The sequence below is a fragment of the Bos grunniens genome, chromosome 21, assembly GCF_055505025.1.
Source record: "Bos grunniens cultivar Pamir isolate PY7600 chromosome 21, Bosgru_T2T1.0, whole genome shotgun sequence".
NCBI lineage: Eukaryota > Metazoa > Chordata > Mammalia > Artiodactyla > Bovidae > Bos > Bos grunniens.
In genome coordinates, this window is record NC_141185.1 from 27,589,797 (window position 1) to 27,606,714 (window position 16,918).

The window sequence follows — 16,918 nt, forward strand, 5'->3', positions numbered from 1 at the left end:
CAAGGAGATTAGAACTATCTTTTATTCGATTCCATCACAAATTTAGTAACCACAACTGATCTTCAAAGAAATAACTCACTTTTGTTTCTGTCTTTCAAAAACACTTTTCAAGCAAAGTTGCCCTTCTTTTAACAACAAAAAAAGGACTACTGAAGAATCCACAGTAGAAGAAAGCGCTCTCCCTAGGTACTACATTTCAGGACTGTTTATACCGTTCAGCGGGAAAGGAACTGGATACTGGCTTTTAGGAAGAATTCTGTAAGGAAGCAGGGGAATTGCTAATGCATTTACTACTCATTTGCTTGCATCAAGAACCCTGTTCCCTTTCAGTCTGCCAACATCCTAATTAAGATGATCTAAATCTGAGGTGATCTATTATTCTAGATCTAAGATAGCTCAATCTACATTAGACAAGATGTTACAGTGTGTGCTTACAATGAGATGATAAGACCACTGAGCAGGAAAGCATGTCTTCCCTCATGTCTAACCCAGCATGGGGCAGAGCTCTCTGTCAGCACTCAGTAAATAATGGCCAAGCCTTTGCCTATTGTTTTTGTTTCTACTAATTCAATCTTATGATATCATTTCTGGTTCCTCTGACAACATATAACTGTGCTCTTGTTTTGAAAGAAGAAAAGAGTAAATCACCTCAAGTAATTCTTTATATACCTCAGTGCCACATACAAGTGTGACTGACCACATATAAATGCAATTTCCATCCAATATCTTAAGGCTGTTTCTGAAGTTCTATATTAAAGAACATGCAACTCCATAAGCATTTGAGCCAGAAAAGAAAAGAATGCAGAGACAATGCTTTAGAAGAATCTGGATCAAATTCCGTTCCAGGATAATAATATCCAGCTGCACTATTACCCAAGAGGTACTATATAACACAGAGACAAGATCATAAAAAGGGCCTTCCCCAATCAGCCTCTTTCTCTTCCTTCAGTTAAAGAAAGTTACTCATAGTTATTAGCATAAATACTAGGTAAAGACTTGAGTGTCTGGTAAACAAACAGAAAGTATGTGTTACTATTAGACTTGCCCTCTCCTGACATCTAACAAAAGGCGAGGTGGTTAGCAACATACCCAAGTCAGAGGACACACAGACACCACTTCCTCAGCCAGTACCTGAAACTGTCATTTGTAGGGCTGAGCAAACATATTTAAGAAATGTCCTTAAGCTTGCTCTTGTGCTATTGTTGAACAGATAACATTGATGACCTTCACAGTCTGATATCCATTTCCAAAGGGATGACAACTTCAATCTATGAACCTCAAAAGAAACCAGATAAAATAAGCACAACCCTAGAGTTCAAAGCAGCTAACCCTCTGCCTCCTTTCACTAAATAAGGGAAGACCTTGGTTGGAACCCAGGCGAGGTCACCCTTTCTATTTGCTATAAAGTTTGCTGAATTTACATTAAAATCTTCAAATAGTCTTTGTTTTGGGAATGTATATGTTTCTTTAAAGAGAACAAAGGAACCATTGCTGTGTGCTTTCAGAGATGCAAAGTTTGAGATGTCAGGCGGGGAAATCCCAGCCTTGATTCTAAGACATCCGTAATGATGGCAAGCTCTATAGGTAAAAAATAAAAACAGGGATAAGAACGTTTTAAAGGAGGCAATGTGCAAAATTTAAGAATGCCTTTTTGCTTTCACGATTTTTGTTTTTTGCCTTGAGATGTCAAAAAAAAAAAAGAAGAAGGAATGTAGCCTTTGTTTGGAGTTAGACATTCACTGTGTTTTGAAGTCCCTCCAGCTATACACCATACAGAATTTTAACATGCTAAAAAAGCCTACTTCAAAATGATAAACTTTCACCAATCTATCTTAAAATAAAATATATAATTACAAGCATACATTCAATCCTTGGATTGTGTGTGCCAAAGCTCTATTTCTAGAATTGGTGAATTTTGTTCTCTATTTCCATGCATAAAAGATCTCACAGTCCTGGGAAAACGTTTTTTTTTAAAAATGAAATACAACAAATAAGGTATGCTGCAGAGTCCTGGGGGAGAAGTTTCCCAGAGTCTTTGAATTTCCTCCTATCCTCCTTCTTTACAAGATTTCTAAGACCAAGCCCTTTTCTACAGTCTCTCAAACAAGGTAAAAAGAAAAATACCCCCTAGATATATTCCTTAGATTTTCTATTATGCTTCTCAAGTTCCCACAGCTTCTGATGTAAACCTAAGATGAATTCTAGAGTTATTTTTTTATTATGTTTTAATTTTAGTTCCTCTTTTAGGTCTAAGATGAAATAGATGATCATAACTGCTATGCTTGGAGATATATTTCAAGGGACAATTTGTACATGACCTGTGCAAGGTCATGTCACGGAAAGAGGGCTCCCTGATAGACAGACAGGGAGCGAAATTCAGCTTTTAGTCTTGTAGAACTCCAGGGTTTAAGCTTGTTCTATGTGTGCAATATGTTTCTGTTTAAACAGGACATTTTAGATACTTTCTGTATAGGGACCTCACTCTGACTTGAATAGTGTCAATTAGAGGCATACGAGGAATTATTGCTCAGGTCACTGATCACTAAGGGTCATTTTTTGTCACACGAACCTGGGTGTGGCAAGCTGGCCTAATCTCGTCTGAAAGGTCGCATGTTTTCTGCATGTGCTGTTCTCTCTGCCCATCAATTTCACTTGGGCAAAAATCCTTCCCTGTTTAAAACATCAACTGCCCTCTAAGTCTTTCCTTGAGACCCCTACTTGAGGTTAGTTAATTCCTCCTCTGTTTACTCCCAGAACTTTGTACCCCCACTCCAGTATTCTTGCCTGGAGAATTCCATGAACAGAGGAGCCTGGTGGGCTACAGTCCATGGGGCTGCAAAGAGTCAGACACGACTGAGCAACTAACACTTTCACTTTTTCACTTTCTACTAGAGTAATTATTAGATTCTATTACAATTATTTGTTTGTTGTCTCCACCACTAGATTATGCAGTCTGGCATATTTACCCTCATCTCAGGCTTCCTATGGGCCCAGCGCTGTAAGCACTTCAGATATGCCAGCTCTTTAAATCTGTATCACAGTCTCTTGAGGTGGATGTTACCATTGCCTCCATGGTACAAATGAGGGATCTGAGGCAGAGAAGTTCAGTCATTCTCTGAAGGACACATTACTAGTAAGTATCAGGTTGAACACAATCTGACTTCTGAGTCTGCGCCTCTCCTATTATTCCTCATGCTTGCCCACAGGACTAAGGAAGGCAGGTGACCAACATTAAGCAAACAGAAAGAATGACCATTCTGGTTTGCCTCAGTTTCCTAAGTTTAAATTTAGAAATGGATTTTCTTTATCTTAAGTTGAGTTTACCTTCACCCTTGACTATGGATGAGTTCATTCGTCTAGAGAAAATTCAACCCAAACTGAGGAAGAGAGAACTGGCTGGGAGACAAGGGCCTGGGGTGTGGCCCACTCTGCCAGGCTGAAGCCTTCACTCTCACGCCTCCCCCAGGTTCACACCCTGAGATGCCCACAGAAGCCTCTCCTGTAGCTGATTTCAGATGCCCGCTGTGCACGTAGAATGACAAAGAATGTTTGGGAACAGAAATACTATTAACAGGAAAGACCACTGATGTTATTCTTTATAAACAGGTGTGAGTTGAGAAAGACATTTTCACTTAGGAGATGATTCAAATACAGAGGACTTTTGTTGTTGTTGTTTTGTTTGGAACTGAAACATCCAAGTTCCAAACTTGGGTGACTGGTGATGGAAGTAAAGTCTGATGCTATAAAGAGCAATACTGCATGCAAACCTGGAATTTAGGTCCATGAATCAAGGCAAATTGGAAGCAGTAAAACAGGAGATTTCAAGAGTGAAAGCCGACATATTAGGAATCAGTAAACCAAAATGGACTGGAACAGGTGAATTTAACTCAGATGACCATTATATCTACTACTGTGGGCAAGAATCCCTTAGAGAAATGGAGTAGCCCTCATAGTCAACAAGAGTCTGAAATGCAATATTTGGATGCAATCTCAAAAATGACAGAAAGATCTCTGTTTCCAAGGCAAAGCATTCAGTACCACAGTAACCCACGTCTATGCCCCAACCAGTAATGCTGAAGAAGCTTAAGTTGAATGGTTCTATGAAGACCTACAAGACCTTCTAGAACAAACACCCAAAAAAGATGTCCTTCTCATTATAGGGGACTGGAATGCAAAAGAAGGAAGTCAAGAAATAGCTGGAGTAATGGGCAAATTTGGCCTTGGAGTACAAAATGAAAGCAAGGCAAAGACTAATAGAGTTCTGCCAAGAGAACACACTGGTCATAGCAAACAACCTCTTCCAAAAACACAAGAGATGACTCTGCACATGGACATCACCAGATGGTCAACACTGAAATCAGATTGATTGTATTCTTTGCAGCCAAAGATGGAGAAGCTCTATACAGTCAGCAAAAACAAGACCAGAAGCTGACTGTGACTCAGATCATGAACGCCTTATTGCCAAATTCAGACAAATTGAAGAAAGTAAGGAAAACTACTAGACCATTCAGGTATGACCTAAATCAAATCCCTTACGATTATACAGTGGAAGTGACAAATAGATTCAAATGATTAGATCTGATACACAGAGTGTCTGAAAAACTTTGGATGGAGGTTCATGACATTGTACAGGAGACAAGGATCAAGACCATCTCCAAGAAAAAGAAATGCAAAAAGGCAAAATGGTTGTCTGAGGAGACCTTACAAATAGTTGTGAAAAGAAGAGAAGCAAAAGGCAAAGGAGAAAAGGAAAGATATACCCATTTGAATGCAAAGTTCCAAAGAATAGCAAGGAGAGATAAGAAAGCCTTCCTCAGTGATCAATGCAAAGAAATAGAGGAAAACAATAGAATGGGAAAGTCTAGAGATTTCTTCATGAAAATTGGAGATACCAAGGGAATATTTCATGCAACGATGGGCACAGTAAAGGACAGAAATGGTATAGACCTAACAGAAACAGAAGATATTAAGAAGAGGTGGCAAAAATACACAGAACTATACAAAAAAGATCTTCATTACCCAGATAATTACGATGGTGTGATCACTCACCTAGAGCCAGACATCCTGGAATGTGAAGTCAAGTGGGTCTCAGGAAGCATCACTACAAACAAAACTAGTGGAGGTGATGGAATTCCAGTTGAGCTATTTCAAATCCTAAAAGATGATGCTGTGTAAGTGCTGCACTCAATACACCAGCAAATTTGTAAAACTCAACAGTGGCCACAGGACTGGAAAAGGTGGGTGTGGTCCAATCCCAAAGAAAGACAATGCCAAAGAATGCTCAAACTACCACACAACTGTATTCATCTCACACACTAGTAAAGTCATGCTCAAAGTTCTCCAAGCCAGGCTTCAACTACGTGAACTGTGAACTTCCAGATGTTCAAAGTGGATTTAGAAAAGGCAGAGGAACCAGAGATCAAATTGCCAACATCCGTTGGATCACTGAAAAAGCAAGAGAGTTCCAGAAAAATATCTACTTCTGCTTTATTGACTACACCAAAGCCTTTGACTGTGTGGATCACAAGAAACCGTGGAAAATTCTGAAAGAGATGGGAATACCAGATCACCTGACCTGCCTCCTGTGAAATCTATATGCAGGTCAAGAAGCAAGTGTTGAAACTGGACATGGAACAACAGACTGGTTCCAAATTGGGAAAGGAGTATGTCCAGGCTGTATATTGTCACCCTGCTTATTTAACTTACATGCAGAATACATCATGAGAAACACTGGTCTGGAAGAAGCACAAGCTGGAATCAAGATTGCCAGGAGAAATATCAATAACCTCAGATATGCAGATGACACCACCCTTATGGCAGAAAGTGAAGAACTAAAGAGCCTCTTGATGAAAGTGAAAGAGGAGAGTGAAAAAGTTGGCTTAAAACTCAGCATTCAGAAAACTAAGATAATGACATCTGGTCCCATCACTTTGTGGCAAATAGATGGGGAAACAGTGGAAACAGTGATAGACTTTATTTTTGTGGGCTCCAAAATCACTGCAGATGGTGACTGGAGCCATGAAATTAAAAGATGCTTACTCCTTGAAAGAAAAATTATGACCAATCTAGACAGCATTTTAAAAAGCAAAGATATTACTTTGCCAACAAAGGTCCATCTAGTCAAAGCTATGGTTTTTCCAGTTGTCATGTATGGATATGACAGTTGGACTATAAGGAAAGCTGAGCATCAAGACTGATGCTTTTGAACTGTGGTGTTGGAGAAGACTCTTGAGAGTCCCTTGGACTGCAAGGAGATCCAACCAATCAATCCTAAAGTAAATCAGTCCTGAATATTCATTGGAAGGACTGATGTTGAAGCTGAAACTCCAAAACTTTGGCCACCTGATGTGAAGAACTGACTCATTTGAAAACTCCCTGATGCTAGGAAAGACTGAAGGTGGGAGGAGAAGGGGATGACAGAGGATGAGATGGTTGGGTGGCATCACCAGCTCAATGGACATGAGTTTGAGTAAACTCCGGGAGTTGGTGATGGCCTGGCGTACTGTAGTCCATGGGGGTCACAAAGAGTCAGACACATCTGAGCAACTGAACTGAACTGAGACATCCAAATCAGTAAGAGTCAGATATATTTATTTTTCCTCCTAATATTTAAATTCACATCTCAAGTCCCTTCAGATCATGTCACCTTTTAATCACTTTTTAATTCTGCACTTTACATATATTTATTTTTTGGATTCAAATAATTCCTACTCATTGTAGAGACTTAGAAAATTCAAAGGTATTTTAAAATATATAATTGCATATTATAGGCCTCTTCAAATGTTTGAAAATTCTCTTCTAAAACATTAGTTTTAAATGGTTATGTAATCTTTCATTGGGATAAGATGCAGCATAGTTTAATTAAACAGCCCCTATTTTTGAACATTTTGAAAGTGTGAAAGTGTTAGTCGCTTAGTCATGTCCAACTCTTGCAACACTATGGACTGTAGCCCACCAGGCTGCTCTGTCCATGGGGAATTTCCAGGCAAGAATACTGTAGTGGGTTGCCATGCCCTCCTCCAGCAGAGCTTTGTGACCCAGGGATTGAACCCAGGTCTCCTGCATCACAGATTCTTTACCATCTGAGCCACCTGATACCAATGGTTTGGTATTGGAAGTAACAAGAAGACAGATATCCTTTCACATTGTTTTGAGGATCCCAGTTATGTGAAGATCATACGGCCCTGTAGGAAGAGGTTTTCTGGGAGCTGTGGAATGCAGATTCTGGGGCCCTACTCAGGTGACTGATTCATTTGAGGTGGGGCCTGGGGAAGGCGGTCCTATTTTTGAGAAATGTTAACATTGCCTCTCATTTCATAATACCTTCTCCTCATTGGGTTTAGCTATCTTCTTTATCTCATCTGTCTCCCACAGAATGAGCAATAGTGTCCAATTCAAGCTTGCCCTGGTGAACAGAGCCACAGGTCCTTCCTTATGAATGCAGGTGACTGCATCATCTCTGCTCATCCACCACCCCGACTCACCCCACTTACCCATCCATGCTCCACACCAAAGCCAAGGACAGGTCTTTCTTTATTCTATGAGTCAATGACGTCCTTTCCCTGCTCACTCCCAAACCCTCCCATTCGCCCCCACAGCCACACAGCTTCCCTTGCATACTCCCCGCTCTCCACTAGCTGCAACAGCCTGTTCACAGAATGTCACTTCCTCAAGGAAGTGCTCCCCCATACTTGGATCTCAATCACTTCTCCCAGGCCAGCCTCTGGTTGCTCCCTTTGCTTTTCTTTCCCAGTCCATCATGGTTTATAAAAGCATGGTTGTGAGATTTAAGTCTGTCGCCCCACTTCACCACAAGCTCCATGAGACAAGTACCGAGGCTGATTGTTCATCACTGCGTCCTACCCTGAGCGGTGCCGGTAACAGGCAGTGCTCTAAGCGGTGTTGAAAATGGGCTCTGGGGCCAAAGGGCTCAGATTCACATCCCAGCTTTGCTACCTAACACCTATGTGACCTTAAGCCAGTTACTCAACTTCTCTGTGCCTCCATTTTTTTTCCACTGGGAATTATAATAGTACTGCCTTAAGGTGTATATAGTTTGTTGTGAGAATTAAATGAGAGAGTACACAAAAAGTAATGTACAACACAGTAGCTGGCATGTAGAATGAATCCAATACAGGGTAGCTTTTAAAAAGATAATCACTCGGTATATTTTTGTTCAATCAATAAAACACAACAGAATTTTCAGGCGTGTCCTTTCTCATCATCACTGCCCCCTAGTCCAACCAAAGCATCAGCCCAATCAACTTCCACTACAGTCTGCTCCTTGAAAGAACAGCATTTCTGTCCTGAGAAGTCTGCTGAAGACACTCCCATTCCCCATTATTAGTTCCAGCTCTGATTCTTCCATCACGTCACTTTCTAAAATGTGTGCTCGTGTGCCAAGCCACCTCTCTTCCTTCCTTCAAGTATTTCCTGAAATGTGACCTCCTCCATGGAGCCTTCTTTAAATGGAACCGAGCTCATCATTCCATCCTCTGTTTCCAACAACTAAGGTAAAGTTTGTTGCTTAAGATTTCAAAGCTATAAACCACCTGAGCTTTTCAACTAGCTGCATGGCCTCACCACTGCAGAACAGGTTGGGTTTCTCCTTGCCTGAACTTAAGAATGTGAGGCTAATGAGGGCAGAGCATTTGTTTAACTTGCTCTGTATACATGTAGCCCAATGACAATCCACATGGAGGCTGAATAAATGTGACCTGATGATTTAATTACTTTGTCCGTGCCAGGAATAGAAGCCATGAACTCTTAAATCTGTTTCCCCCATTTTATAGTATGTTTCCATGCTGAGTCTATTATGAGACCTGTTTTCTGCATTAACTTTCACAAAAGAACAAATACAAAAGAAAAGAGAGATTGAATGAAAATATCAAATTAATAAAATTATCTTCCACATCGTGAGACCAAAGATACCTCTAGAACTTGGCACACTGTATTAAAAGGTGCCTCATTTAAAATTCAAGTTCATATGTTTTACAGATTACTTTGTAAATCTACAATAGATGACCAAAACATGTCAATATTCATTTTTAAAGTACTTGTTGTATTTGGTGCATGCACCATTATGGAGAACTTACACTCAGAGCAAAAAGATTTGTAGCAAAGCATATGACCTTCTTCCCACTACAATGACCATCCCCTAATTAGGCAATGCATCTGATAGTCATTAACAGGAATGAGATAATGAATCACTTTCTCTCTTCTTTGTTAATTTGCTGTAACCAAGCGGCTAATGGATGTCAGAGTTGAGTGATTGCACTGATTATAGTGATTTATAGTTGCAACAAAACAATTTAAAACCATTCTGATTATTCATGTTAAAGATGCTTTATGTTTTGTTTACTAAATGTTTTATGTCCCCCTTTCTCCTACCCTTAAAGTACTGGCCCCCTCCTACTCTGCCACTTTTCACAGAAAGACCCCTTCCTGGAAAACTTGAAAGTTGTAGGAGGCTTTTTTTATTGTTTTAAACTAAGCCATTTCATTTTGTTTATACATACCTATACATAGAGAGAGAGAGAGAAAGTTTACCCAGTAGAAACGAAAAGCCTTAGGGGTAGAAAGAAAACTTCAGTGGTGCCTAGTTCAAAAGAAGACAGAAATAAGAGGAAATAAGGCAAACTTCAAGCCACTTACCTTGGGGCTTCCAGTCCCTTCCTCGCCCTCCACAGACACATCAGTAGCCAGAATCTCTGCTTTGATGGTATCCAGAGCCCGGAGAATCCAGCTGTGTTGCCGTTTGATTTGCCTCTGCAGCTCCTTCCATTGACTCGCAATCATCCGCAGCATGTCCTTCAGCCCTTCTCCAAAGGAGGGGGAAAGCACACGTTAGCGACTCGGCTGTGTTTTTACCCAGTATTGTTTTTCATTTAAGATTAGATGGATATTTCCAACAATAAACATAATTTTAAACAATCATTACCATCACCTGCCTCTCAGAACCGAGACTGAGGGTTTCTGACTTGACAGAAGGCATAAGGACACAAAAATGGGAAAACCCCATAGATGCATGGTTTAGAATTGACTTAGATTTAACACACGGACTAAAAAAATGTATACAGAACCAAAACCACGATACATAAAAATTATTAAGACTCTAGCTTCATGTCCCAAATAAAAGGCCCTGTGTATATCTTTTTGTGGAGACTTTACAATGATCAGAAAATGTATGGAAATAAGTAAAGGTAATTCGACTTGAAATACAGTAAATGGGCCAAATTTAAGACAGCAGTCTTTAGCGTTAGCACATCAGATTAATGCTGCTCTTTTCTTACTGGGCTGTGGTAAGCTCAAAACAAGGGGCAAACTAATTCATCCTGTCTTACAGTCTTTTACTACCAGGATAAGCATAACCAAATGACAAAACTATTTTTTATTTACAATCCGTTTCTCATAAATACACTAATACTGGGGTAAGAACTGGTCTGAGGCTAAAACTCTGCTAATGCAATGACCAGCAAAGAACATGTAAAACAGTCATGTGTGTGAACTGGCAGGGAAATAATCATGTGTCTCTAGACTGCCTGCCTTATATCTGTAATGATACCTACAAGTACCCGGATGCATATGCATTATAACTATATGCACAATTCTCATTCATTATTTTAATGTTATTTCCAGAGCACCTACATCAAAAAGCATGTCAATGTGAAGTTTTCAGGAATGTGATTTCAATTGAAACTCTGCTGAACAGCAAGCCCCAAATAAAATGAACAGACCATTTGGAGGCAGTATTTCATCTTATAAGTATCACAGCATTGTATGCAGTATATGAAACATTTATAAATCTTGAAGGTCAATCTGATAATGTAAATATTAATAATACATAAGGAAGTGAATATATGCAGTAATTTACAGCAATGCTTCTTCATTCTTAATAGTCTGGAGACATAAAGACTTGCAATATTTCAGGAGGATTTACCTGCTTTGTGAGACGCAATAAGCTCAAGAAGTTGGTGTCCTTCCTCCTCCACAGCTTCCTTGAGCGCACAATGACTGTCTACATTCAACTTAAAACTCTGCAAAGAAAAAATGAGCATCAAACCCTGGCAAGGCCATTAAACAGAAAACATCCATATAAAATTACTTGCTACTTTTTATCAAGAGCCACACAGTTCAATTTACCCAATAGATACAATAGACAAACTAATTTGCAATACTAAAAGCTATTGATATTTGGGATCTGGGCTCAAAATGTTTCCATTAGATTAGCAGAGTGCATCTGTTTGGAAACAGCTGACATATCTAGAAATTCATTAGGTTTTTATGAAAAGTCACATCCCGTAGGCTATATCAAGAGTAGCAGTGTTCTATAATATATACTGAAATTCTACCAGCACATATGAGATCTTTTCTTCACTTTTTTAGAAACATTAGTGCTAGCACTATTTATGAAACCATAAAAAATTGGCAACATAAATTATGTGCACATATATAAATCCACTAATATAGTAGGGTTTGATTCGGCTGTTTTTCAGATATCACACAAACTATGGAATACTGAGGTGAATTTAGGTGCTGTAGGGAGGAGTCAAATGTTTTTCAAATGTTTTCATTTCAAGCTTATTCCTTACCATGTGACATTGCTTTATAAATAAATACATCAAGCACATGAGGGGCATTTTTCACTTATGATAGTTACCCAAAAGATAAAAATTGTTCTTATGGGTGAATTTCAACTCATAGAAATTTCTTGCAGGAAGCTTTCCATAATGTCTTTCATAGAATTAATTACTCCCCTCTCCCGGCTTCCTCTGTTCCTTGTATCTGCTTCTATTGAAGAATTTATCATATTGAATTCTGCTTTATTCATATATTTGGTTACCAAATTATTACAATCAAAAGACTTGCCAGTTTCACATTTATTTCCACCTCATGTCACATACAAGGTGTTCAATAAATGTTTGCAGGAATATTGGATATCTGCTGAACTGGATCAATAGGACTCTCTGAAGGGGAAGGTTTCCATTTTAATATTTCAAGAAACAGGGATGGTTTTTCCAAAGATTTTTTTCCATCTCTGGAATGTTATAAGGTGTTCCAAACACAGGAGGTCTGATGGAGAGCAATGATAGTAACCAATATGTTGAATCAATGGTTAGTCTTCAGAGTGAAAATACAGCCCTTGACTTGATTAATCTGAAAAAGTATGGATTTTGAAAGACTATCTGCCAAATTCTGGCTTCTCTATAATAGGACTCCAAAATACATGATATATTTTGCTCTCTCTAAACACTTGTTCAGCAATGGCTCCATGTACTACACTAAATTTAGTATTAAGAATAATTGACAAGTTTGAGATGATACAGTGTCATCTGGAATATAATTCAGGTGAAAGAGGTTCAACAATCATATGCTATGAAATCAGGTATTAATTTTTCCCATTCTTTCATTCAGAAACCATATTGTGCCTCTTCTGCATACTGGAGAGGTAATAGCAATTTAAGGGGTACAAGGCATGGCCCTGCACATCAAAAGGAACCTGAACCATCTTGGAGGTTCAGGGTGAGTCTTTTTCTTAGTGGAAAAAAGGGGTCTTTTAAAGCTCAGAAGAAAAAGCAGAACAATCAAAGTAAGATGAAAATGAAGGAGGTAGGGACGTAATCAGAACTTGGAGTATAAAGATAAGAATTTTGATTTTAAAAAAATGACTCCAAAATGATGAATCATTTCATCTTACTAGAGGCATAAGGAACAGTAAAACTGCAGCATATGGCATAAAGAAACATTAGATTTCCCTGAGGGTTGTTCACTATTTCTTGTATTGTCCTCTTTCAACTACAGGTATTTGGTTGAACAAAATTAAGTATGGCAATGTATCAGAAGCCTGATGCTTCTGGTCAATATAATAGTTATTAAAAATTAAATTATTATGATTTTATAGCCAAAACATGGATGTTATTTACTTTCTGCCACAACAGTGGAGAGCCTCAGCTCTGAAGCAATGCCATGCAAATTGAGGTGCGTTTGTGTGTTTCAGGGAGAAGGGACATAGAAAAGAAAAATACTTGCGATCAGCCCAAGAGCGCCAACACTTAGGAAGAAATCTAGAAAGAAATCTATTCTATAGATGATTTCCTTGTAACTGTAAATTTAGCCCAGTGCTCTCTTTGATTCTGTTTACCTATAACAGACAAGTGTTGAATGTTGGTAGTCATGAGCTTCTGAAGGCATGCATCAGACCTATGTCTCAACAAAAGAGAACCTTAGGACCTGTGAGTAGGTTGCATAATTTGACATAATTGAGGCCAATAGTACAGAATAGAAGCAGTTGGATCTGGTTCTGCCTCAAGATTATGTGGAAGGATTTGATTAGGACATTGAAAAAAGTGGTGTTCATTACTAAGAAAAAGATAAGGGGACAAGCTTTATGCTACAGAAAAGAACTGTTTAATATATCTACAACCCAAATGATATTGCTTGATTTTCAGGTGTATCCATTAATGATTAATAACATCAAGTGAGGAATGCACAATGGGCCTCTGAGAAGGCAGACAAGCCAGCACATGAACAAAATTGTCAATGAAATTTCTGGCTGCTAAGGAATTCTGTAATAAACTCACCTGGTTCTGTGCCCACCTCTTCCCTAGGGAAGGAAGCTTAAGCAAAAGACTTTTTTGTTGTTGTGTCACTTGACACTTGGACACATTTCCATTCCTGTGCTACTAACATGTTTCCTCAGCAATGCCTTATGACATATGGTCCCCCTCAGCATCCACAGCACTCCCTGAAAATGCAGGGCATTCTCTGGAGGTTTAATTTATGGCAACAACATGGCCATAGGCAGGTACCACAGATCTGCATACTAAGGACATGAAAAATACAGTGGCTGAGACAAAGGACCAGATTATCAAACAGATGATACATCAGAAGTTGACCAGTGCGTATTCCCCTTAGTTCAACCTCCAGCCTCACCAGCTGTATATATATGAGTGCCTTACTCCTTGTCGGGATCCAAGTTCAGGTAAGGCACAATGACTGCACTTTGATCACGATCACAGCTTACCAAGCAGATAAAGTACTACATCTTTATCTATACTATCCCATCCAAATTTCTGCAGAACTCAGTTTGATGGAAATATGGAGGTCACAAGGATATGAAATGAAATCAGGGAAATGTATGCCTTGATACACAAAACTATGACAAATGTGAAGAATGTTATTCATGAGGGATCATAAGAATTGATACAAATCTCCTGATATACGAAATAGTGGGAAAGACCATAAGCACATTCAGGGGCTTCAAGATCCAAAATTTCTGTTTTAGCAGAATCCTATCATGAACACAGACTTTCCGCTATCCCCATGGAATACTGTTAATGTTGGGCCAGGTCCATTGAGGTCCATGAATTTTATGTTTGTGACCAGAGTTCACAAAAAGAGTTACTGCACCTTTCTTGACATAATTTTAGTTTTCTTTTTAATAAAGCATATGTTAACTCAGTAGTTATTTTTTGAGTAATCTCTACCAGACCTATAGATACAAAAGTTAACAGTACACAATACACATGCAACATATAGTCTGTTGGGTAAAAGAGATCAAAAGCAAATAGTTGTATATGACCCAGTAAAAAATAAATATGTAATCAGGGCTTGATGTATGACAGAGAGTGGCAGGGCCTTCAACTGAACAGTGATAAGCCATGCTCAATGAGATTTAGCTTTTTTAAAGTACCATGCTGGCCAAATAAAAACAAGACTGTGGGCTATATTCCGTATGACAGTGCTGGATAGGTACTGAGGGAGCTCAACTGGGAGGCAGGTTCTGCAGAGCTCAGTGGGGAGCTCGTGGAGAAAGGACCGGATTTCCATGTAGGGCTGGAGACACCCTGTCTTGCAGCAGGAAGCTGGGAGGCAGAAGCAGAAGCCACCTGGTGTGGCTAAGACAAGGTGAAGAAGGGGAGCTGGGAGCTGTGGCTACACGTGATATTTAACTCTAAGAGCCACAGAAGAAGAAGTGGAAGAAGATGTTGACAACATGAGAGAGTGACTGGTAGAATTCTGTGTTCTAGAAACATCTTTCTAGCTGTTATGTAGAGTTGATTTTAAAAGGGCGGACAAGGAGACCATTTAGGAGGCTGCTATGGTAATAGAGGCCAGATGTTTCTGCATGCTCATATTTTTTTTAATTAAAAAAAGGTATGCTTTTTCTTCTAAATGAATGGAAGAAGGAAGAATGGAGACAATCGTCTGTCTTTTTAAGTTTTTCTCAGTGCGTGAGAATAGCATGTGCCAGAATTTAGTTCTTTGGCTGTTCTGATGATAAATACCAGAGTTTTATTAGTCAGGAGTCTCCAAATGTGAAAGACATATTGAACTGATGAACCTTTACTCCCACTGTCATTTTAAAGAGATGGTATATATGCTGATGAAAAAGACACCTGATGACACTTTTTCTTCACACAAAAGATTTTTACTATCCTAGGAAAATGAAAACTTGCTTTTTCACAAGGACAGGAGGAAGAATGTGTGTTCAGTCAGAGAAGCAGGGGCTTGAAAAGTCACCTGCTACCTGTCTCAGGCCATCTCTACCCAGGCTCTATTCTGAGCTGTGCCGAGTACCATCCTGCATCCCCCGAAGGGCTCTTGGTGGGAAAGAAAGCCATGATCCCCTGTGGAGAGCCTGGCAGTTTCTCTCCTGCTTGTCCCAATGCCATCGATAGAGGATGGTCATATGGTCCTCAAAATATAGTATATACCTTCCAAATGCCATATGTGTCAAAAATTGAAAGACTTTTATGAGTAAATATTTATTTAGGAACCTCCTAAAAACTTGATAAGACACTACACAGCCATTAAAATGAAGACTATGAATTGACATGAAAAACAGAACATATTACAAGTCAAAAAATGAAAGTTCAATGTTGGTGGTATAGTGGTGAGCACAGCTGCCTTCCAAAAAAAAAAATGAAAGTTCAAAATTGCATCTATGATGCAATGGACAGACCCAGTGTGTAGAAAAAGAAGACAGCAGGGACTGTGCAGTTAAGACTTGGAATGAACTTAGTCTGGTCTCATGGAACAAGTTCTTGGGGCTTTAGCTTTCTGAAACATAAAACGTAATATTATCTAACTTCAAGTTGTTGTGAGAATTAGTGGCAATGACTGGAAAGCATTGAAGCAGTGTCTGGCAATGAGTGGGGCTAAAGAAAAACCATCATAGACTTTCAAACTCATTGTCTCTGTTTTCCAAATGTTCTGCACAGTAGGTGTGCTTCACGGCAGTTTTAGGTGACAAGTGGCACTTCCTGTTGAAGCTGCCTGCACTCCTCAAGCACTGACCCCAGGTTCTCTCTGCGTCTGGGCTAGTACCCAGCACAGGCCTGCCACCGGCGGCATGGAACAGATGCTGCTCACTGAGAGTCCAGGGAGTCGGGGACCGGGAGACCAGTGGTCTGGGTCTTCATTTTGCTTCCGGTGTGTGCCCTTGGACAAGTCATCTAACACTTCTGGGCTTCTGTTTCCTTATCTACAATCCAGGCATTTGGACTCAATATTTTCCAGTTCTTGGATACTTTGATTCTATCTTTAAGCCAGACAGTTAAGGACAGATGGGTCAGGAGAATTTTTATTTATTCTAAACTAGAAAATTTTCAAAGGGGGAAGAATCCCAAAGGCCATCTAACCATTCATCTACCCTAGGGCAGCTCTGTGCCTCTACCATTCCAGGCAGATGTGTTCATTCTATTTTTAACTGTCTCCAGGAAACCTTCTTCTAACTTCTCATCCTGAGTCTGCAACATTTCGTCTCAGGAATGTGAGAGCTGTGTGAAGAGCAGCATGAGCTTCCCTCCGCTTCAGATTGTTTTGCCAAGTCATCTCTCCAGTGTAGAAGTTGGAGATCAGAAATACTGTGAGGATATGCCAACAAAATCCACATGTCCAATCAATCACCAAGTTC

General features: G+C 39.5%; 1 protein-coding gene and 1 long non-coding RNA gene across 6 annotated transcripts in view; one reads left to right on the forward strand and one right to left on the reverse strand.

The window, feature by feature from the left end:
• AKAP6 (A-kinase anchoring protein 6) overlaps nt 1-16,918 on the reverse strand; it is a 599,671-nt gene that overhangs the window by 223,176 nt on the left and 359,577 nt on the right. For all 5 annotated transcript variants that reach the window (XM_086363674.1, XM_086363676.1, XM_086363675.1 and 2 more), the window contains 2 exons: nt 10,940-11,036; nt 9,655-9,818 (listed from right to left, as the gene is read on the reverse strand). In XM_086363674.1, coding sequence (XP_086219800.1) covers nt 9,655-9,818; nt 10,940-11,036 — 261 coding nt within the window. The remainder of the gene's footprint in view (nt 1-9,654; nt 9,819-10,939; nt 11,037-16,918) is intronic.
• LOC147349298 (uncharacterized) lies at nt 7,135-9,799 on the forward strand. Its single transcript, XR_015149778.1, has 3 exons — nt 7,135-7,240; nt 8,348-8,513; nt 9,669-9,799. It is a non-coding gene; the product is annotated as an uncharacterized LOC147349298 (long non-coding RNA).